At 42.4% G+C, this 22,603-nt stretch overlaps 3 protein-coding genes across 5 annotated transcripts in view; 2 read left to right on the top strand and 1 right to left on the bottom strand.

The window, feature by feature from the left end:
• Window positions 1-819: 819 nt before the first annotated feature.
• On the bottom strand, window positions 820-11,618 carry LOC112232718 (ceramide kinase). 3 transcript variants are annotated; one of them, XR_006079115.1, is made up of 14 exons: window positions 11,186-11,618; window positions 10,002-10,100; window positions 9,704-9,841; window positions 9,432-9,560; window positions 9,123-9,186; window positions 8,823-8,962; window positions 8,535-8,609; window positions 7,187-7,339; window positions 4,007-4,112; window positions 2,760-2,863; window positions 2,250-2,446; window positions 1,556-1,851; window positions 1,181-1,360; window positions 820-1,072 (listed from the first exon to the last, which is right to left on the bottom strand). XR_006079115.1 is itself a non-coding variant. In XM_042299671.1 (14 exons), exons 1-13 carry the CDS (start codon window positions 11,307-11,309, stop codon window positions 1,288-1,290), a joined length of 1,698 nt encoding a protein of 565 aa, XP_042155605.1. In that variant the 5' UTR covers window positions 11,310-11,618; the 3' UTR covers window positions 820-1,072; window positions 1,245-1,287. The 3 variants fall into 3 exon arrangements, 2 of the variants coding, with proteins under 2 accessions (XP_042155605.1, XP_042155604.1); XM_042299671.1 differs by having other exon boundaries at window positions 1,245-1,360; XM_042299670.1 differs by having other exon boundaries at window positions 820-1,360.
• A 436-nt stretch (window positions 11,619-12,054) lies between these two features.
• LOC112232719 (N-alpha-acetyltransferase 10) lies at window positions 12,055-16,973 on the top strand. The gene is made up of 8 exons (XM_024399918.2): window positions 12,055-12,307; window positions 14,253-14,351; window positions 14,544-14,602; window positions 14,687-14,732; window positions 14,928-15,043; window positions 15,332-15,376; window positions 15,693-15,777; window positions 15,928-16,973. Exons 1-8 carry the CDS (start codon window positions 12,287-12,289, stop codon window positions 16,111-16,113), a joined length of 657 nt encoding a protein of 218 aa, XP_024255686.1. The 5' UTR covers window positions 12,055-12,286; the 3' UTR covers window positions 16,114-16,973.
• A 5,061-nt stretch (window positions 16,974-22,034) lies between these two features.
• LOC112232720 (rho GTPase-activating protein 4-like) overlaps window positions 22,035-22,603 on the top strand; it is a 43,069-nt gene continuing 42,500 nt past the window's right edge. Inside the window, exon 1 of the mRNA XM_042299667.1 lies at window positions 22,035-22,213. The gene's annotated coding sequence lies outside the window, so the exon portion shown is untranslated. The remainder of the gene's footprint in view (window positions 22,214-22,603) is intronic.

Raw genomic sequence — 22,603 nt, 5'->3', positions numbered from 1 at the left:
CCCCGTTCAAAGGCACTTACATCTTTTCTCTTGCCCATTCACCCTCTGAATGGCACATACACAATCCATGTCTCATTTGTCTCGAGGCTTAAAAAATCCTTCTTTAACCGGACTCCTCCCCTTCATCTACACTGATTTGAAGTGGATTTAACAAGTGACACCAATGAGGGATCATAGCTTCCACCTGGATTCACCTGGATTCACCTGTCATGAAAAGTGCAGGTGTTCCTAATGTTTTGAACACTCCATGTACATTCCTTCAATTACCTCAAACCTCCATCGAAAGACTCGTCAAAATATTCAGGAATGATTTGGTTAAGAGAGAAAGCAGATGAAGTGAAATGGAAGGCTCTTTTGGGTAGTGTGTTACGTTCAGTCGCACCTACTTCCAAAGTCATTCATGACCGTTGTCCCACTAACTTGTATGTTGACCCTACTGTTAGTTACAGTAGCCATTTTATCAGGTATGTAAAATGTAAGGCTCTGTTGGTTATTCTGTTGATAGTCACAGTTCAGAAAAAGTCTTTCCACAGACATCCCACTAACTGATACGTTGTCATTGAGGCTACATGAGGTTCGTACAGTAATACAGCCTTCTTCAGTTGTGATACATCTCAGTATCACAGTAAGGCTCCGTTCACTCTATAAAAAAAAACTACACCAGAGAGAGAGAGAGCCATTTCATTGGTCCTAGCTGGCAGAATTATTGATTAGAATCATGTTTTCTTTTCTGGCATTATTTTTCTCTGAAAGTAGTGTGAACGGACCCTACCTCCGCCTCCCTCAGTCAGCAGTGTGAACGGACCCTACCACGGCCTCCCTCAGTCAGTAGTGTGAACGGACCCTACCTCCCTCAGTCAGTAGTGTGAACGGACCCTACCTCCCTCAGTCAGTAGTGTGAACGGACCCTACCTCCCTCAGTCAGTAGTGTGAACGGACCCTACCTCCCTCAGTCAGTAGTGTGAACGGACCCTACCTCCCTCAGTCAGTAGTGTGAACGGACCCTACCTCCCTCAGTCAGTAGTGTGAACGGACCCTACCTCCCTCAGTCAGTAGTGTGAACGGACCCTACCTCCCTCAGTCAGTAGTGTGAACGGACCCTGCCTCCGCCTCCCTCAGTCAGTAGTGTGAACGGACCCTACCACGGCCTCCCTCAGCCAGCAGTGTGAACGGACCCTACCTCCCTCAGTCAGTAGTGTGAACGGACCCTACCTCCCTCAGTCAGTAGTGTGAACGGACCCTACCACGGCCTCCCTCAGTCAGTAGTGTGATGGACCCTAACACAGTTCACTTCCTGGTGGGTGTGGCTGATCCGTCCTCCATGCCCCGGGCATACAAACGCACCAGCTGACAATGAACCCTGGGAGGAAGGGAAGAATGGAGGGAGGGACATGAAAATATTGATGAATGAAAATATATGAAAATATGAAAATATGAAAATAGTATGAAAATATTATTAGAGGCTTCAGGTTGGGCCTGAAGCAGAGCACTAAATGTACACTGAAACTCTGTCAGGTAAGTATTGATTTCCATCATGTGATAAGATGTCTCTTACCTGCAGAGGATCTCAGTGTGAGGAAGTATTTCTCCGTCACAGTTCCACACAGACACTGAAGGAGGCTTACTGCAGCACAGGCCACACAAGTCTTTCTTCCTCCTGTCATTAGCCATCCCTCGCTCCTCTCCTCTTTCTACCAGGTGATGTTGGGAACCGCTCCGGCTTGTTCTCTCTCCCTCTTCCGCCATCCCTCCACCATTTACGGTCTCCCTCTCTTCATCCTCATTTTCTCCGGGTGGGAGAGAGAAACGTACTGCCTTCACGCGGTGGACATCCACGAAGGGCAGGTCAAACTTAGAAGGGAAGATGCATTAAGTGACTATCGAAAAACTATCAATCAAATACAGTAGCAACTTTTTCCTTTCATCACAAGATGTTTCTTTTAGGCCTTTTAGTGCTGCAGCTAGATGTTACTCCATCAGCAAGTGTTCCTGTCTTTCTCAGACCACAGATATTTCCATACTGTTATGTGGCATTCCAGTCCACATGGTACGATAGCGATCTAACAAGCAATATGGCTTCAGAATTTGGCCTATTATCCAGGCTACAGTACTTGTGGAGGTTGTACCTACATAGTCCTAGGTTCAGGTTGGTTAGAATTAAAATGACCTGGCACCAGGTTAGAGTTACCTGGCACCAGGGTAGAGTTACCTGGCACCGGGTTAGTTACCTGGCACCGGGTTAGAGTTACCTGGTCCTGTGTGCTGGTGTGTCTGTGTAGGAAGGTGAGGAACCCTAGGGGGTGTGTGTCCCGTACAATGATGAGGTCACCTGTCCCATCGGCCAGGTGTGCTGAGGGGGACAGGCCCAGGGGACTGCGAGGACAGGAGCTGGACATACAGGTGAGGGACACAGCCTTGAACCGGCCCTCCACACTCACCCAATCACCTGCAGCACGAGGCAGAGAGAGCAGAGGAAGTTCTGTGACTGACCAGGGTTTGAACCAGCCCTCTACACTCACCCACTCACCTGCAGCATGAGGCAGAGGAGAGTTCTGTGACCGACCAGGGTTTGAACCCTGTTCTCCTGCATGCCACAATAGTTAGCCCACTGAGCTAAAGCCCAGTCATTAACTCTAGGAGCTAACATAAGTCTTCCAGTCTCAGGCAAAGTTACTCTTCACCCAAGCGCGGTTCATAGAATTGCGTTACATAGGACGTGTATAGACTTTTGCATAGACTGCGTGTTTTTATAGACTTACCCTCTGAGTCGCTGCTGAACTGACTGAAGTGGGAGATGTAGTTGGAACTAGCATCTGGAGAGTGGGGGAACAGTCTCTCTGTGCTCTTAGAACACACACTGCACCTGGAACACCGCACACACACACACACATTACAAATGATTGCTCTTTTTTTACAAGTGACATAGGTATAGCATACTGATACATTCCAGTGGTGTAACAACAGCACCTGTTCCTGATAGCCATGCATTCCATTCATATGTGTATCGTCATCTTACTCTCCCTCACAGACCCTTGGGCTGGCTATCGATCACAGACTAAAGACAGGTACAGTCTTTCAAAGATACCGGTGTCCTTTTATATGTAGCATCTCCCAGTTCCTTACCCTCCCTTACAGACCGGGGGGCAGTTCTTAGTCATTTCAGACTAAATAGATTAGGCTACAGTCTGCTTTCACAGACCAGGAGGTGCTGTCTCTCCTTTCGTCCAGATCAGGTTGCCCTAGGTTGGCATGGAATCCGCCCTCCTTAAGGTACAGGACTACACCCGACACCTGGGTCTCTGTTGCAGGAGGAAGTGACTGAGGCTGAGGTTCTTCCCCAGAAGAAATTGAGGTCATGTCACTATAGCCTTCTGATGACGTAAAGTAGCCAGAACACTTTCTCCCAATGGAAAAGTTGAGGTGATGATATTTTTTAATTTGTATTTTTATTTAATTTTACCTTTATTTAAATAGGCAAGTCAGTTAAGAACAAATTCTTATTTTCAATCACGGCCTAGGAAGAGTGGGTTAACTGCCTGTTCAGGGGCAGAACAACAGATTTGTAACTCGTCAGCTCGGGGGTTTGAACTTGCAACCTTCCGATTACTAGTCCAACGCTCTAACCACTAGGCTACCCTGCCGCCCCGAGAGAGCAGAGGAAGTTCTGTGACTGACCAGGGTTTGAACCAGCCCTCTACACATATCTAGCGCAACTGTTCCTATCAGGTCCTTACATTTGAGGCAGGTAATGGTATCAGAAGTCCCTCTGTTAGCTTCAGTGAGTTGTTAATGCTGAGCTTATCATTATGTGGTTAAGAACACACTCTGTCAATCACAACATTTAGAGGAGCATGTGCTAGTACGTATGTATTAGTTCCTCTCTGTAACAAGGAAAGAGGAGGACCATCCTTCTTTTCTTCCCTGGGTAAGCCTTGTTTTGGATCAGTGTACCAGGCAGTGAGTGAGCGTTTTTATTCTCTGAGAAGTATATATAGTTAGTTGCTACCCAGAGAGGCAGCGTGTGTTGTCCCTGGGGTTGGAGAGCTGGGGGTCTGCTGGTAGGTACTGAACTAGGCCTGCATAGCTCCTGTTACTCAGGTACACCATAGCACCTGGGGGAAGAGAGGGCGGGAGAGGGTTAGCAACCATCCTACAGATGTATGATCATACTTTGAGCCAATTTGCTTCACCAGGAAAATAATCCTGCAGCAACAGGAAATGTTAATTATTTTGTGGATTATAATTCATTTACATTTTTGTAGTGGTTAATACATTTTTTCAGAAGGGAAAATAAAATCATGAAATGTCAAAGTGGAAATTACAAACACTGCACTGGAAAGATAGAACAGCACACTGCGATAAGACGAGAGGGGGTGGTCTGTGAATATTTGTAAACAAAAGCTCGTGCACGAAATCTAAAGAAGTCTCTAGATTTTGCTCGTCTAATGTAGAGTATATTGTGATAAATTGCAGGCCACACTACTTGCCTAGAGAGTTTTCAGCTATACTTATTTTTTTGTATTTTTTTTTTGTTGTATTTATTTACCACCACAGATGCTGGCACTAAGACCTCAGTCAGATATATAAGGAAATAAGCAAACAGGAAACCATTCACCCAGAGGCGGCGCTCCTAGTGGCCGGAGACTTTAATGCCTGGAAACTTAAATCAGTTCTACCAAATTTCTGTCAACATGTTAAATGTGCAATCATTTGGGCAAAAATTCTAGAGCACCTGTACTCCACACACAGTGACGCGTACAAAGCTCTCCCTCTCCCTCCATTTGGTAAATCCGACCACAACTCTATCCTCCTGAATCCTGCTTACAAGCAAAAATGAAAGCAGGAATCACCAGTGACTGTCTATAAAAAAGTGGTCAGATGAAGCAGATGCTACACTACAGGACTGTTTTGATATCACAGACTGGAACATGTTCCAGGATTCTTCCGATGGCATTGAGGAGTACACCACATCAGTCACTGGCTTTATTAATAAGTGCATCGAGGACGTTGTCCCCACAGTGACTGTACATACATACCCCAACCAGAAGCCATGGATTACAGGCAACATTCGCACTGAGCTAAAGGGTAGAGCTGCCGCTTTCCAGGTGCGGGACTCTAACCCGGAAGCTTACAAGAAATCCTGCTCTGCCCTGTGACGAACCATCAAACAGGCAAAGCGTCAATACAGGGCTAAGATTGAATCATACTACACCGGCTCCGACACTCATCTTATGTGGTAGGGCCTGCAAACCATTACAGACTACAACGGGAAGCACAGCCGTGAGCTGCCCAGTGACACGAGCCTACCAGACGAGCTAAATCACTTCTATGCTTGCTTCGAGGCAAGCAACACTGAGGCATGCATCAGCTGTTCCGGACGACTGTGTGATCACGCTCTCCGTAACCAATGTGAGTAAGACCTTTAAACAGGTCAACATTCACAAGGCTGCAGGCCAGACGGATTACCAGGAAGTGTGCTCCGGGCATGTGCTGACCAACTGGCAGGCGTCTTCACTGACATTTTCAACATGTCCCTGATTGAGTATGTAATACCAACATGTTTCAAGCAGACCACCATAGTCCCTGTGCCCAAGAACAAAGGAAACCTGCCTATATGACTACAGACCTGTAGCACTCACATCTGTAGCCATGAAGTGCTTTGAAAGGCTGGAAATGGCTCACATCAACACCATTATCCCAGATACCCTAGACCCACTCCAATTTGCATACCGCCCAAACAGATCCATAGACGATGCCATCTTTATTGCACTCCACACTGCCCTTGCCCACCTGGACAAAAGGAACACTTATGTGAGAATGCTATTCATTGACTACAGCTCAGTGTTCAACACCATAGTACCCCCAAAGCTCATCACTAAGCTAAGGATCCTGGGACTAAACACCTCCCTCTGCAACTGGATCCTGGACTTCCTTACAGGCCGCCCCCAGGCGGTGAGGGGAGGTAGCAACACATCTGCCACGCTGATCCTCAACACTGCATGCTCAGGCCCCTCCTGTACTCCCTGTTCACCCACGACTGCATGGCCAGGCACGACTCCAACACCATCATTACGTTTGTAGACGACACAACAGTGGTAGGCCTGATCACTGACAACGACGAGACAGCCTATAGGGAGGTCAGAGACCTGGCCGGGTGGTGCCAGAAAAACAACTTATCCCTCAACGTAACCAAGACTAAGAAGATGATTGTGGACTGCAGGAAAAGGAGGACACGTCCCCATTCTCATCGACGGGGCTGTAGTGGAGCAGGTTGAGAGCTTCAAGTTCCTTGGTATCCAGATCACCAACAAACTAGAATGGTCCAAACACACCAAGACAGTCGTGAAGAGGGCACGACAAAGCCTCTTACCCCCTCCCTCCCCCAAGAAACTAAAAAGATTTGGCATGGGTCTGGAGATCCTCAAAAGGTTCTACAGCTGCAACATCGAGAGCATCGTGACTGGTTCCATCACTGCCTGGTACAGCAATTGGCACTCAGAGGGTAGTGCGTACGGCCCATTACATCACTGGGGCTAAGCTGCCTGCCATCCCGGACCTCTACACCAGGCAGTGTCAGAGGAAGGCCCTAAAAATTGTCAAAGACCCCAGCCAACCCAGTCATAGACTGTTCTCTCTACTACCACATGGCAAGCGGTACCGGAGTGCCAAGTCTAGGACAAAAAGGCTTCTCAACAGTTTTTACCCTCAAGCCATAAGACTCCTGAACAGGTAATCAAATGGCTACCCGGACTATTTGCATTGTGTGCCTCCCCCCAGCCCCTCTTTTATGCTGCTGCTACTCTCTGTTTATCGTTTATGCATAGTCACTTTAACTATACATTCATGTACATATGTACATGGCTACTTTGAAGAATCTCAAATCTAAAATATATTTGTATTTGTTTAACACATTTTTGGTTACTACATGATTCCATATGTGTTATTTCTTCATAGTTTTGATGTCTTCACTATTATTCTACAATATAGTAAATGTAGTAATAAAAAAAAAAATAAGAAAAACCCTTGAATGAGTAGCTGTGTCCAAATTTTTGACTGGTACTGCAATAATAGACCATGTGAAGCTGATCAGCATCGCCTCATACATAGTGACTGCATCACATTATGCCAATAATCACAATAATGCACACCTTCTCGTCTATGATTGCTTGAATTTTTCGTTCCATACCTGAATAGTCATATCGGAGGGGCCCCATCCAGCGATGTCTCTCACTTTCAGCCAGCACGTCTCCATAGAACCCGTATCCTACCAGAGACACAGAGTAACGCACCAGAGACGAGCGGTGGTGGACGGAACACACGTCCAGAGGCTGAGAGTCTCCTGCAATGGGTTGTCGGAATGTGGAGGACAAGGTAGATCATGATTTAGATCATGATTTTGAATATTGACATTAACGTCACAATTCTGCCCTTGTTAAATAATGATGCTGCTTATGACTAAAGTTGCTGCTTGTGGCTTCTCTAAAGTGATGCTTTTCACATCTTATGCAGTGCGACTAACAGGAGCAATTAAGGTTAAGTACCTTGCTTATGGGCACATCGATAGATTTATCAACTAGTCTGCTCAGGGACTCGAACCTACAACCTCCCGGTTACTTTAATTTTTTTAATTTCACCTTCATTTAACCAGGTAAGCTAGTTGAGAACAAGTTCTCATTTACAACTGTGACCTGGCCAAGATAAAGCAAAGTAGTGCGACAGAAACAACAACACAGAGTTACATATGGAATAAACAAGTGTACAGTCAATAACACAATAGAAAAAAAAGAAAGTCTATATACAGTGTGTGCAAATGGCATGAGGTGGTAAGGCAATAAATAGGCCATAGTAGCAAAGTAATTACAATTTAGCAGATTAACACTGGAATGATAGATGAGCAGATGATGATCAGATGATGGTGTGTAAGTAGTGATACTGGTGTGCAAAAGAGCAGCAAAGTAAATAAAAACAATATGGGGATGAGGTAGGTAGATTGGGTGGGCTATTTACAGATGGACTATGTACAGCTGCAGCGATCGGTTAGCTGCTCAGATAGCTGATGTTTAAAGTTAGTGAGGGAAATGTAAGTCTCTAGCTTCGGCAATTTTTTTTTCTCAATTCGTTCCAGTCACTGGCAGCAGAGAACTGGAAGGAAAGGCGGCCAAAGGAGGTGTTGGCTTTGGGGATGACCAATGAAATATACCTGCTGGAGCGCATGCTAAGGGTGGGTGTTGTTATCGTGACCAGTGAGCTGAGATAAGGCAGAGCTTTACCTAGCATAGACTTATAGATGACCTGTAGCCAGTGGGTCTGGCGACGAATATGTAGCAAGGGCCAGCCGACTTGAACATACAGGTCGCAGTGGTGGGTGGTATACTGGCTCAATGATTAAACGCTAGGCTACCTGCTTCCTCAGTGGCTAAAGATATTGGCTAAATATGAGTTTAAGCTACACAAGATAACAAAGTCAAGTATAATGTAATCTAAAATGTGTTATCTGTTATTAAATGTGTTTTTCATTTATATTCATGTCTCACCAATGATCATGTGCAGTGCAGAGGTCACTGGGTCATTGACTCCCACAGTGGCAAAACACACGCAGTCTGTGGAGCCTGAGGAGAGAACACACAGACTCATATCAGTCTCATATCAGATGCAACTATATAGTCAGGGTGAATCTTTAAGTCTTTTCTCGATTCCTTGTCTCCTCCCTCCTCAATTTCAGAAGGGCGCGAAGAGCACATCAGGGAACGTTCACTTTCTTTGCGGAAGGACTTCTGAGATCAACCAAATGCATTTAATTCTTTATCAATGATGTCTCTCACCTGCAGGAATGATGCCAATGTGAAGGTCACATGACTGTAGGGAGGGGTCATGCTCCGATAGCCCCGCCTCCTGCTGTGTTCGGCCAATCACACCGTGCAGCAGCTCACTGAACATTCCATCCCCGCCCACACATACCACACTGAGGTAGGGACAAACATAAACAAACAGTGATGTGGTGAAACCCAATCCCAGGCTAAACCTGAAATTTCCCTCATCAAAAGGGGTGAATAGGATAGCATTTCGTGATTGGCTGCCATAGTGTTGCTGTTAACATGACAACATTGAAATGTCTGACATACCCATCGAAACCAGTCAGGTCTTTCTTCAGTATGTGGTCTCTCGCCTGGTTGGCCCGCTCTGTCACTGAATGACAAAAACAAAGCAGAATTTGTTTTACTATTAGAAATACAGCAATATACCATGTTATAATACGGCAATAGACCATGTTATTATATAGCAATAGACCATGTAATTATGAGCATAATCACCACACAATGATAATTAGCCTGCTACTGACAAACCCCGAAACCAACTTAACTACCAGTTCTATCAGTTTGTCAATAAGTCACAGGCTTTTCTGCATCACTATTGTTTTACACGGGTCTCACCTACAACATGAGAGCTGACCCCTGCCAGCTCAAATAGTGGGGCCACTAGAGAGTGATAGATCTCCCTCCCTTGTTTCTTTCCTCCGAACGGGTTGATGAACACCAACAACCTGTGAGGACGAGAGGGGCCTGAGAGAGGAGAGGAGGATAGACCGATCAAAAGAGCATATCAAAAGAAGAGTAGAGACAGAGTGGATAGAATTGCACTAACAGGATAAATACATTTAATCTTATCATAAATCTTATCTCAGGACAAGTGAAGTTATCCTTACTGTGTGTTTTGAGGGCAATCCTCAGCTGGGTCATCCACTGGTCTCTGAGGTCCCTGCTGGGACAGCTGAACTGGGTCCTGCCCAGGCGCCATAGCAACCCATAGGAACTACCGTTGCTGCTACGCTTCACATAGAACACTGCAAAACAGGACACAGGGAGGGAGGGAGGGAGGGACACCAGGAGATTGCTTTTGTTTGATTTTGTGTTGTGTCTAATCTCGGCTCCCAGAACTAAATCTCTTGCTGCGTCTGTTACCAGAGACTGTGTGCCTGACCTTGGGGCAGTAACATAACTCACCTGTGAAGTCTCTGTCTGTGTCTTCAGAAACTGACCTCTGGGGCAGAACCTCCACATGCCCCTCCTCCACAGCAACAATCTCCGACACTGGTACTGAAACTAGGATCCCACAGGCACAGTATGACATTGAAACTTGTATTACATAAGCCCTGCTTATACCTGGTGATAACATGCGTCCGTTGTCCTGATCTTGTCCACATTCTGATTGTGCTCACATTTTTAGACAGACGTAGATGATTAAAAGACACATTGTGATCTGATTGTGATCAGATCTTCCTTACCACCTCCAGAGGTAGTCAGGCACACATTTTGTCTGGATATCAATCAACAGATTGCATACAGGGAGGAACCATCTAATATGGTCACAATGCGGACACAGTGGACATGTAAGAGACACATTTTAATACAATGAGTAGATGCGACAAACCTTAGTCAGATAGTGATTGGGTCATATTGATCAGCTCACCAAACTCACATGTTATAGCAAGGTGTTAACGTGCCTCACGCACACACACACACACACAAACTGGTAAATATTTTGCTTATATTGAGCTCATGTGGCTATTAATTAAAGGACACATTGGATAGGGTGTGTGTGTGTGTGTGTGTGTGTGTGTGTGTGTTTTCTAGTGTTTCATGTTGGTGCTGTATAACTTGTTGTTCACCTTTACAGGAAAAGGGACATTCTTCATGAGTGAAATACAGAGTACCTATAATATATATATATTTTTTTATACCAATTTCTATGAAACACACACTAATTACTAGCCTACTAATTTTACAGAATGGATAGAATTTCATTTCATTTTACCACTAGCATGTAGCCTATTTACATCAGTTTCCACTTACATGCCGTCTCCAAGACAGGTTTGGTGACTTTCTATTAGTGGTACATAGCACACATTCACTCTACTCAAAACAACATGCATGCTGTGTGATGCCAGTGTGATTGAAGGATTACCATATGAGGCTAGTCAAGTCTTCGTTTTATTTACTCTATTCTAAGAGTGAATGAGATTGTTATGCAGTTATTACTAGGCAACCTAAGATAAAATCCTATCTAAATCCTATATGAGCCTACATCAAAGTGTATTTAAAAGTAATGTATATAATGAAATGTCTACAATTAGAATGAGATGCCATGCATGACGAAAGTGATGGATAAAATTATACAAAGGACTCACCGGTCTTGTCACGGTTCTTCTTATCGAGCTCAGTCCAGTTGAGGTGCCATTCGGTAAGGGCTGCCCGGTAACGTTTCTTACCAACCCATAGACTGGACTCCAACTGTACTAGATCTACATCCATACTATATGTATCTCTACAAACGTCTATAGTATAGATAGACAGGATTGTAGTTCTCTATCTCACTATCACAGAAGAATGTAGGCAACCGAAGAACAATTTATTTTAGAAATGATTCAAATAATTCAATATTACCGCATATTAAAATTATACACTCTCCAGATACAAGCTCCACTCTGAAAACAATATCTCAGAGAGTTGTTTAAATACCATAAAGGTCTGATAAGATTAATGAGAAACTTTTTTGTATCTGTAAAGTCGCTGTCTTTAGGTTAACGCGCTTGTCAGTGACAGATAGGCTTCATCTCTAAAAATATTTTGGTTTCCTTATATCCCTCTCCCACCTGTCGTTAACATTTGCATGCTACTCTCTGATTGGCTGCTACTACCCACGTTGCAGGTAATTAGCATAAGATCCTGTCATGCCAAAATATTGGATTCCTTTGACTCTTTGAACTGCTCTGTATGAAATATCATACATTTCAAAAGCCTGTTTCATTTTTTTGTCAACTCTACTCTTTATAGACTAAACTGAATGAACTTGAATTGAACTGAGAAGTTGCCTAATCATGTTGACTTAAATTACCATTAAAAAAATATCAACGTAATACTGTGTGGACTATAGGTGCACTTGATTTATGGTAGCTCATCCCGCGTGTGCCAGGTAACACAGTTGTCCCGGCGCACCGAGCAAACTAATCAAGTGTGCCTTCTCTGATATGTCCGTCAAAATGCTTTCCTGTCCACATTGGGTGTTGGAGGTTCTATTTCATTATTTCTGCCGTAGCCAGTCCAATCCCACGCAACTAGATGCGGGACTCACCTCTGAACCCCTTCCGGTTTATCGCATGCTTCCCCTTCAATTTAGCTAGCTAACATATATGAAACATAATATTTAGACAACGTTAGGAGTTAATAAAACACTTTGGTTCCATAATTTATACATTTCATCATCTGAAATTGTGACGGTCGAAGAAAACATGAATATTCGCAACGCGAGGGTAAGTGAGCCGCCGAGTCGACCATGCAACACTGTGTTAGCTTGCTAACAAACGTTACCCAGCTACCTAGCCACCCATCCCTAATAATAACAATGCAAGGCTTTGTGATAGCTCCACGTTTGCTTGTCAAGTCAAACTGCTGCTAGCTTATTTAGCTACTACGTAAATGGATTGCTACTATGGTAGCTAGTTGGATACACAGTGAACAAGAGTAGCTAGTTCAACTTCAAGTGTAGTTCCGTTCAAATTCAAAATCAAATCAAATGTATTTGTCACATACACATGGTTAGCAGATGTTAATGCGAGTGTAGCGAAATACTTGTACTTCTAGTTCCGACAATGCAGTAATAACCAACGAGTAATCTAAACTAACAATTCCAAAACTACTGTCTTATACACAGTGTAAGGGGATAAAGAATATGTACATAAAGATATATGAATGAGTGATGGTACAGAACGGCATAGGCAAGATGCAGTAGATGGTATCGAGTACAGTACATACATATGAGATGAGTAATGTAGGGTATGTAAACAAAGTGGCATAGTTTAAAGTGGCTAGTGATGCACGTATTACATAAAGATGCAGTAGATGATATAGAGTACAGTATATACATATGAGATGAGTAATGTAGGGTATGTAAACATTATATTAAGTAGCATTGTTTAAAATGGCTAGTGATATATTTTTACATCAATTTCCATTATTAAAGTGGCTGGAGTTGAGTCAGTGTGTTGGCAGCAGCCACTCAATGTTAGTGGTGGCTGTTTAACAGTCTGATGGCCTTGAGATTGAAAAACAGCTTCTATCTCTCAGTCCTTGCTTTGATGCACCTGTACTGACCTCACCTTCTGGATGATAGCGGGGTGAACAGGCAGTGGCTCTGGTGGTTGTTGTCCTTGATGATCTTTATGTCCTTCCTGTGACATCGGGTCCTGGAGGGCAGGTGGTTTGCCCCCGGTGATGCGTTGTGCAGACCTCCCTACCCTCTGGAGAGCCTTACGGTTGTGGGCGGAGTAGTTGCCGTACCAGGCGGTGATACAGCCGACAGGATGCTCTCGATTGTGCATCTGTAGAAGTTTGTGTGCTTTTGGTGACAAGCCGAATTTCTTCAGCCTCCTGAGGTTGAAGAGGCGCTGCTGCGCCTTCTTCACGACGCTGTCTGTGTGGATGGGCCAATTCAGGTTGTCCGTGATGTGTACGCCGAGGAACTTAAAACTTACTATCCTCTCCACTACTGTCCCGTCGATGTGGATAGGGGGGTGCTCCCTCTGCTGTTTCCTGAACAATCATCTCCTTTGTTTTGTTGATGTTGAGTGTGAGGTTATTTTCCTGACACCACACTCCGAGGGCCCTCACCTCCTCCCTGTAGGCCGTCTCGTTGTTGTTGGTAATCAAGCCTACCACTGTAGTGTCGTCCGCAAACTTGATGATTGATTTGGAGGCGTGCATGGCCACGCAGTCGTGGGTGAACAGGGAGTACAGGAGAGGGCTCAGAACGCACCCTTGTGGGGCCCCAGTGTTGAGGATCAGCGTGGTGGAGATGTTGTTACCTACCCTCACCTCACAGGGGCGGCCCGTTAGGAAGTCCAGTACCCAGTTGCACAGGGCGGGGTTGAGAAAACAGAACGGGAACTGTGGAGTCATATTCCCTACTGATACATCCAAATGATGGTCTCTGCTGCAGAATTCAAATGTATCCAGAGGTTGTTTATTTTTCCCTTATTTAACCAGGGATTGTTTGCAGTGCTACAATCGCAATCAATGTCCATGTATAATGTGTTGATCCTGTTCCCCACTCGTTAGCTAGCTAGTAAAGTTAGTGACATTTGGATTGAATCCGTGTCCAGACATGACATCTCTTCTAGTTGTACCTTTTCTCACGTGTAGTAGTGCCATTGTTTCAATCAGTGTCCAAACCATTGACATGTCTTGTTCTGTTCTCAGCCGGAGGACCTTATGAACATGCAGCACTGCAACCTTCTGTGTCTCCCAGAGAACTACCAGATGAAATACTACTTCTACCATGGACTGTCCTGGCCACAGGTTAATATGGCTTCCTCTTCATCATCACACATCTCCATTTCATATCACTTGAGTCAAGTCATTGTTCTTGCATTCAATCAGTCAAAAATGTAATCTAACTCATCAAGAGGAATGAGAAACATTTGATTTAGGTCTAGCTAGTTGTTACTAGATGTCTGTGCATCTAACATCACCTTTTTGTTCGTCTTTCAGCTCTCCTACATCGCTGAGGATGAGAATGGCAAAATAGTGGGATATGTTTTGGCCAAGATGTGAGTATACCTGATCTACAGAGCTTATCTCATGCCATTGTTTGTCAGTGTCTATCAAGCTCTCACTCTTTGTGTGGCATGCAGGGAGGAGGATCCAGATGATGTCCCCCATGGTCACATCACATCCCTGGTGAGTCTTGGTTCTGTACTGTTCATTGTAGTGCTTTGTAGCTTCAACATGGGATAGGCAGTAGGCTATGGAGGAGCTTGGAGAAGGACGAGGGGACCTCTCATCTGCAGCACTTGTCAGGTTGTTTAGTTGTGGTTGTTGAGTGACAGGAAGGATTGTTAACAAATGTTTGGATTGTGTCTGTCCGTCTCTCAGGCTGTCAAGCGCTCACACAGACGTCTGGGTCTGGCTCAGAAGCTGATGGACCAAGCCAGCCGAGCTATGATTGAAAACTTCAACGCCAAATATGTCTCACTTCATGTCCGGAAAAGGTAGTGCAGTGTGCTGGATGTCTGTGTTGGACTTCAATAAGATGGTTTCATTTGTATATTGCTCTTCGATAAGAATTTCCAGATTAGTTGTTGTAATGGAATGCTAAATACGCATCACTCTCCTGTTGTCTAGAGAAGTATAGACGAAAGAATTTGAATACAGTGAGACATTGTTTTTCAGACCATTCTTAATGTGACTTGTATGGTTTTATCCTGTTGATTTGTATCTGTAGTTTTTTGGTTCACAAAGCACTTGAATTACATCCATTTCATGTTCTCCTACTGCAGTAACCGAGCAGCCTTGCACCTGTACTCCAACACACTGAAATTCCAGTAAGTAACATGGAGCTCCTCCTAACTTGTTTAAACGAACCCTCCTAAAGCAAGTGCTTATGTAAAGGTAGACGTTGCTTGTCAGCCTCGTAGTCAAAGTGAGGTTGTCTCGGGAACTGTGGAGTCATATTCCCTACTGATACATCCAAATGATGGTCTCTGCTGCAGAATTCAAATGTATCCAGAGGTTGTTTATTTTATTTATTTTTCCCTTATTTAACCAGGGATTGTTTGCAGTATCACAATCAATGTCCATGTATAATGTGTTGATCCTATTCCCCACTCACATTCTAATCATTTTCATTAATCTCCATAGGATTAGTGAAATAGAGCCCAAGTACTATGCAGATGGGGAGGATGCCTATGCCATGAAGAGAGACCTAGCTCACATGGCTGATGAGGTGAGTTTTAACTCCTATCCTTCTTTCCAGCAGCATGGCTTGATAGTGTTTTGTATACATTGGATCCTCTCTGCCGTAAGGGTACGGTCAACCTTTCACCAAACCATTAAGAGAGACACCCCCACACACTGCAGTCTTTTCTGTCTATAGGTCCCACAGTTGAGGAAGCCAGGAGTGAAGGCACTGGGTCAGGAGACCCTTACTGCTACGACCACACCCGGTGACCAGGAGAAAGAGGGAGAGAGGGACAGTGGCGGAGAGAGCAAAGAACTCAGTGAAGTTAGCGAAGCAACAGAAAGCACAGACGTCAAAGATTCATCCTCCGATTCACAATGACTCTGACCCCTTTAGTAGCCATTTTTAAATTTCACCATGAAAGTTACTTATTACACTTTTATCTCTTTCCAAATAGGAAAAAACAGATTTGACCTCAGTTTTCCCTAGTGTTCATCTTCAACTATTCACCTCAGTTACTTTGTATATTTTACCTTTACAACATACTGTACAGTAATATATTTTACCTTCACACCGTACAGTAACATATTTGACCTTCACACCGTACAGGAACATATTTGACCTTTACACTGTACAGGAACATATTTGACCTTCACACCGTACAGGAACATATTTGACCTTCACACCGTACAGGAACATATTTGACCTTCACACCGTACAGTAACATATTTGACCTTCACACCGTACAGGAACATATTTGACCTTTACACTGTACAGGAACATATTTGACCTTCACACAGTAGAGTAATATATTATACCTTTACAGCGTACACCATACAGTAGTATATTTTACTATTACTGTGTTCACCATACAGTAATATATTTTACCTTTACAGTGTACACTCTACAGTAATGTATTATCTTTAATAATACCGTAATACCGTAATATATATTTTACTTTACACTGTACAGTAATATATTTGACCTTTTAGAGAACTTTCTCTGTTGTCATTAGTGACAAAGCAAATTGAGAATTGAGGAATGTTTTTGGAACTGGAATGAAAATGGATTTTGAGCTAAAATTCACGACTGGTTCCATAAGTTTAAAAAAAATATATATATTTGATGTTGTCACTAGTACTTCATCGTCGGCCACCCCACCCATGAAATCATAACCAGTGTTTTTGGATGTCTAAATCAGGTCTGTTAAGTATTCTTCAAAATAAAAATTTCAAGTAATACATTTTGTATTGTATTTCTTTGCGTACTAGATGCCCAGTAAAATGTAACAAAATATTTTGAGAAATTCTTAGTGACCAATAGATAAGTGTTTTTGCAACCAGCACTCATAAACGAGTCTTACATTTTGATTGCTGCTGGTAGAAAAGTAATGAATAGAGCTGACAAAGTCCATATTTTACTTGACTGAGAAGCATGTGTTGCACAGAACAAACTAAGCATGCAGGTCTGTTCCTTTCTTCAATAGAACTGACCAAACAGACAGAGATATGATAGGAACAAACCCAGAGCATCTATCACCTTCACACACGTGTATTTAGCCTGCCTTGTGGCGCTATCTTTCTCACACACATTTTAAACTCTCTAGGCTAGATGGGACGCTACCGTCACACCTGACCAACATCTGGTGAAATGGCAGAGTGACAAATTCAAATTGAATTACTATAAATATTAAACTTTCATGAAATCACACATGCAATACACCAAATTAAAGCTACACTTGTTGTTAATCCAGCCAACGTGTCAGATTTCAAAAAGGCATTACAGTGAAAGCAAACCATGCTATTATCTGAGGATAACACCCCATCAAACACAGACAATCATATTTCAACCCTTCAGGTGCGACACAAAACTCAGAAATAAAGATATAATTCATACCTTTGACGAGCTTTTTCTGTTGGCACTCCAATATGTCCCATAGACATCCCAAATGGTCCTTTGGTTCAATTAATTACTTCGTTATATATCCAAAATATCCATTTATTTGGCACGTTTGATCCAGAAAAAACACTCGTTCCAACTCGCGCAACATGACTACAAAATATTTCATAAGTTACCTGTAATCTTTGTCCAAAAATTTCAAACAACTTTTCTAACACAACTTTAGGTATTTTTTCATGTAAATAATCAATCAAATTTAAGACGGGATAAACTGTGTTCAATACCAGAGGAAAACAAAGTGGAGCGTGCTGTCAGGTCATGCGCCTCTAACAAACAGCACACTTCACTCGACCCTCGTTCCGAACAGGGCTACGTCTTCATTTCTCAAAGGAAAAACATCAACCAATTTCTAAAGACTGTTGATATCTAGTGGAAGCGATAGGAACTGCAAGCAAGTGCCTTAGAATTCTAGATTCCCATTGAAAACACCTTGAAAAGAGAGAGGCCTCAAAAAAAAAATCCTGGATGGTTTGTCCTCGGGGTTTCGCCTGCCAAATAAGTTCTGTTATACTCCTCACAGACATCATTCAAACGGTTTTAGAAACATCAGAGTGTTTTCTATCCAAATGCTATCCTACTAATAACATGCATATCCTAGCTTCTGGGCCTGAGTAGCAGGCAGTTTACTTTGGGCACGCTTTTCATCCGGATGTGAAAATACTGCCCCCTATCCCAAAGAAGTTTTAGAGAGGTGTTGAAGTACATATAATGCTGTCTTTAGCAGGACGTCCAGATTTAAAACTGAACATTTTATTTTCTCTTAAATGATCAAAGTATAAGAATGAGACCTCCCCTCTCAAATAAAATGCATTTACTGATTGTTAGCACACTAAGTAAAATGTGGTTTCATTTTGCAGAGTTTACGGTGTCAGAATTAAACACAAAAGGAAGCACTTCTCCAGAATGTTGAAGAAACAAACTACGACATTTATCTAAACCATCAGTTAAAAAGTCAAAAGCTAAGGACCTTACAGAATACAAGACAAGCCTTTATCAAGTAACATTCATGAAATTAGTTTGCAATTAGTTTGCATTTTATTTACAGTGTCAATAGGGCTCACATGTATGCTTTCAACACCAGTTGAGTAAATCACTCAGTCACTGTCTATTATGATACAGATCAGTTAAGCCACTTAACTTTAGGTTTAGGGTCAGTTATTTAAGGTCCTTCAGATGGAGAGGAAGGAAACACAGAGGAAGTTAGAAGTGAGACGAGTTTTTGAGAGTTTGCTGGTATTGCAAAGAGGAATGGAAATACATTTTTAGAAAGTGGAAATCTCTGTTAGCCAGAAGCAGTGCTGTTTTCACAACTTCTCTGGCTTCTTTACACCTTGCAAGGGCATGATAACACTCACTACACTCACAGTATTCTACACCAATGTTTCTGGTTAACAACATTTGCTACAACAGCAAACAAACTACTGCTCTCTAGTCATGCATAGTAACAGGATTATATTATGTTATATTATTTATTTTGTCATGACTTGTTCTGATTAATGTCATGACTTGTTCTGATTTTTGTAACTATTTTTATTCATTTTATTTTTTGGGGGGGTGGATCAGCTTAATATTGCGGAAAGATTGTTGCTTCCATCAATGTAATTGTCTGCATCATTGCCAATCTCCCATATATTTGGGGGTAAATATATATATCCATATACATACATGTACATACCCATACATAAACATTCATACATATACACATATATACATACAGTTGAATTCGGAAGTTTACATACACTTAGGTTGGAATTATTAATTAAAACTAGTTTTTCAACCACTCCACAAATCGCTTAGACATCTACTTTGTGCATGACACAAGTAATTTTTCCAAAAATTGTTTACAGACAGATTATTTTAATTATAATTCACTGTATCACAATTTCAGTGGGTCAGAGGTTTACATACACTAAGTTGACTGTGCCTTTAAACAGCTTGGAAAATTCCAGAAAATGTCATGTCTTTAGAAGCTTCTGATAGGCTAATTAACATCATTTGAGTCAATTGGAGGTGTACCTGTGGATGTATTTCAAGGCATACCTTCAAACTCAGTGCCTCTTTGCTTGACATCATGGGAAAATCAAAAGAAATCAGCCAAGACCTCAGAAAAAAAATTGTAGACCTCCACAAGCCTTGTTCAATCCTGGGAGCAATTTCCAAACGCCTGAAGGTACCACGTTCATCTGTACAAACAATAGTAGGCAAGTATAAACAACATGGGTTTTCAGCCGTCATACCGCTCAGGAAGGAGACGCGTTTTGTCTCCTACAGATGAACGTACTTTTGTGCGAAAAGTGTAAATCTATCCCAGAACAACAGCAAAGGACCTTGTGAACATGCTGGAGGAAACAGGTACAAAGTATCTATACCAACAGTAAAACCAGTCCTATATCGACATAACCTGAAAGGCCGCTCAGCAAGGAAGAAGTCACTGCTCCAAAACAGCCATATAAAAGCCAGACTACGGTTTGCAACTGCACATGGGGACAAAGATTGTACTTTTTGGAGAAATGTCCTCTGGTCCGACGAAACAAAAATATAACTGTTTGGCAATAATGATCATCGTTATGTTTGGAGGAAAAAGGGGGAGGCTTGCAAGCCGAAGAACACGATCCCAACCGTGAAGCACGGGGTGGCAGCATCATGTTGTGGGGTAGTTTTGCTCCATTAGGAACTGTTGCACTTCACAAAATAGGTGGCATCATGAGGAGGGACAATTATGTGGATATTGAAAGAACATCTCAAGACATCAGTCAGGAAGTTTGGTCACAAATGGACAATGACCCCAAGCATACTTCCAAAGTTGTGGCAAAATGGCTTAAGGACAAGAAAGTAATGGTATTGGAGTGGCCATCACAAAGCTCTAACCTCAATCCTATAGAAAATGTGTGGGCAGAACTTAAAAAGCGTGTGTGAGCAAACCTGACTCAGTTACACCAGCTCTGTCAGGAGGAATAGGCCATAATTTACCCAATTTATTGTGGGAAGCTTGTGGAAGGCTACCTGAAACATTTGACCCATGTTAAACAACTTAAAGGCAATGCTACCAAATACTAATGGAGTGTATGTAAACGTCTGACCCACTGGGAATGTGATGAAATCATTTAAAGCTGAAATAAATAATTCTTAAATGTTTTTCTGAGGTCTTGGCTGATTTCTTTTGATTTTCCCATGATGTCAAGCAAAGAGGCACTGAGTTTGGAGGTAGGCCTTGAAATACATCCACAGGTACACCTCCAATTGACTCAAATGATGTCAATTAGCCTATCAGAAGCTTCTAAAGACATTACATCATTTTCTGGAATCTTCCAAGCTGTTTAAAGGCAGTCAACATAGTGTGTCAACTTCTGACCCACTGAAATTGTGATACAGTGAATTAATTATAAGTGAAATAATCTGTTTGTAAACAATTATTGGAAAAATTACTTGTGTGAAGCACAAAGTAGATGTCCTAACCGACTTGCCAAAACTATAGTTTGTTAACAAGAAATTTGTGGAGATGTTGAAAAACGAGTCTTAATGACTCCAACCTAAGTGTATGTGTAAGTGTATACTTCCGACTTCAACTGTACATACAGTTACATACACATACCTACATAGATATACATACTACTTTAAAAAATAATATACCTTTATTATTCCCCGCAAACTCTACCACCCTTCCCCCAATTGGAGTAAACTAATAAACAATAACACTTAGGCTTCTACCTTCAATTTATACATCTTACACACATTTTACAGACACAATCTATTTTACAATAGTTATTTTTGTTTTGTTTTTAGTTCTTCCTGTATTTCTGATGTCCATCCAGTTTGATTTCTATTTGTAACTGTGCAATTTCACAACATTTCTGAACCTATATACATTGTACAGACCCCTTATGTTTTACATTGGTTATCTTGTTATTAGTCCCACCCTTCAGCTCCATTCAACCCCTCCCATCTATCTCTTAACATCATCCATTTTGGATTTCTAGCAGCCATTTATTTTTCAACTGTGCTGTGATACTTCACAAAAGTACTGAACCTTTCTATTCTCATAGCTTCTACAGAATGACTTGTTCTGATTAATGTCATGACTTGTTCTGATTAATGTCATGACTTGTTCTGATTAATGTCATGACTTGTTCTGATTAATGTCATGACTTTTAGGTGTGTTACACAAGTGCAATGCTCCCATAATATATATTCTTTACTCAATAAGTTTATTATAGATGCAGACAGCCCTTACTCAGCGTAAGTGTTACTAGACACATGAAGTCATAGGGGAGAGTGCGATGAGGGAGGAGGAGGGGGTGTGTCTTGAATTAGAAGAATGACTCTCCACCACTCTTGCACAACCTGGCACTGGGTGTTTTAGAAAGTGTGTCAGGGAGCGACAGAACAGAGAGGGAGAGAGGAGGGTCGTGACATTCGCCCAGGTTTATGTGTTTAATGTAAAAAGGAGGAAGGGAGAAGTCATCTTTGGGAGATAAACGTTACTCAGTGTGGACAGAAGACGGTTAAAAACAATCTCAGTCAGGTATGAATCTCATTTTCATAACAGATTAACTAGGACATTCATTTCACAATATTTAAGAATGTTGTGTGGCATGTCATGTCTTGTTTGAATTAGACAATGTCTGTTGTGTGTTGCTATACACGTTTAGGGGGACTGTAATTACCTGGATGTTAGACAGGGGTTCTGCTTTCTCTACTTGCTCTGAATGTAGTTTATCGGCTGTTTGACAGCAATAACTACAGTATATCTTGATGTGTATCTCAGACTCACCCCACTGTGAAGTATGTGGTTGCGGCTGGACGATAAACCGAAATACACCACATTAGTACAGCTGTATAGGAAAGACATGTACAGTACCTTATAACAGTTCAAACTGACCAGCGGATATCAGTTGAGATATACTGGTAGTGC

Source organism: Oncorhynchus tshawytscha, linkage group LG16 (genome assembly GCF_018296145.1).
Source record: "Oncorhynchus tshawytscha isolate Ot180627B linkage group LG16, Otsh_v2.0, whole genome shotgun sequence".
Classification (NCBI taxonomy): Eukaryota; Metazoa; Chordata; class Actinopteri; order Salmoniformes; family Salmonidae; genus Oncorhynchus; species Oncorhynchus tshawytscha.
The sequence above is the reverse complement of the archived record's forward strand: the minus strand, read 5'-3'. Positions and strand labels throughout refer to the sequence as shown.

Coding starts and splice junctions, on each gene's coding strand:
- LOC112232718 (XM_042299670.1), bottom strand. CDS start 11,309: ATGGATGTAGATCTAGTACAGTTGGAGTCCAGTCTATGGGTTGGTAAG. Junction 8,963..9,122: donor GACCTGACTGGTTTCGATGG/GTATGTCAGACA, acceptor TCCCTACCTCAG/TGTGGTATGTGTGGGCGGGG. Junction 2,864..4,006: donor AACACACGCTGCCTCTCTGG/GTAGCAACTAAC, acceptor GCGGTGTTCCAG/GTGCAGTGTGTGTTCTAAGA.
- LOC112232719 (XM_024399918.2), top strand. CDS start 12,287: ATGAATATTCGCAACGCGAGG. Junction 14,352..14,543: donor ATGGACTGTCCTGGCCACAG/GTTAATATGGCT, acceptor TTCGTCTTTCAG/CTCTCCTACATCGCTGAGGA. Junction 14,603..14,686: donor GGATATGTTTTGGCCAAGAT/GTGAGTATACCT, acceptor TGTGGCATGCAG/GGAGGAGGATCCAGATGATG.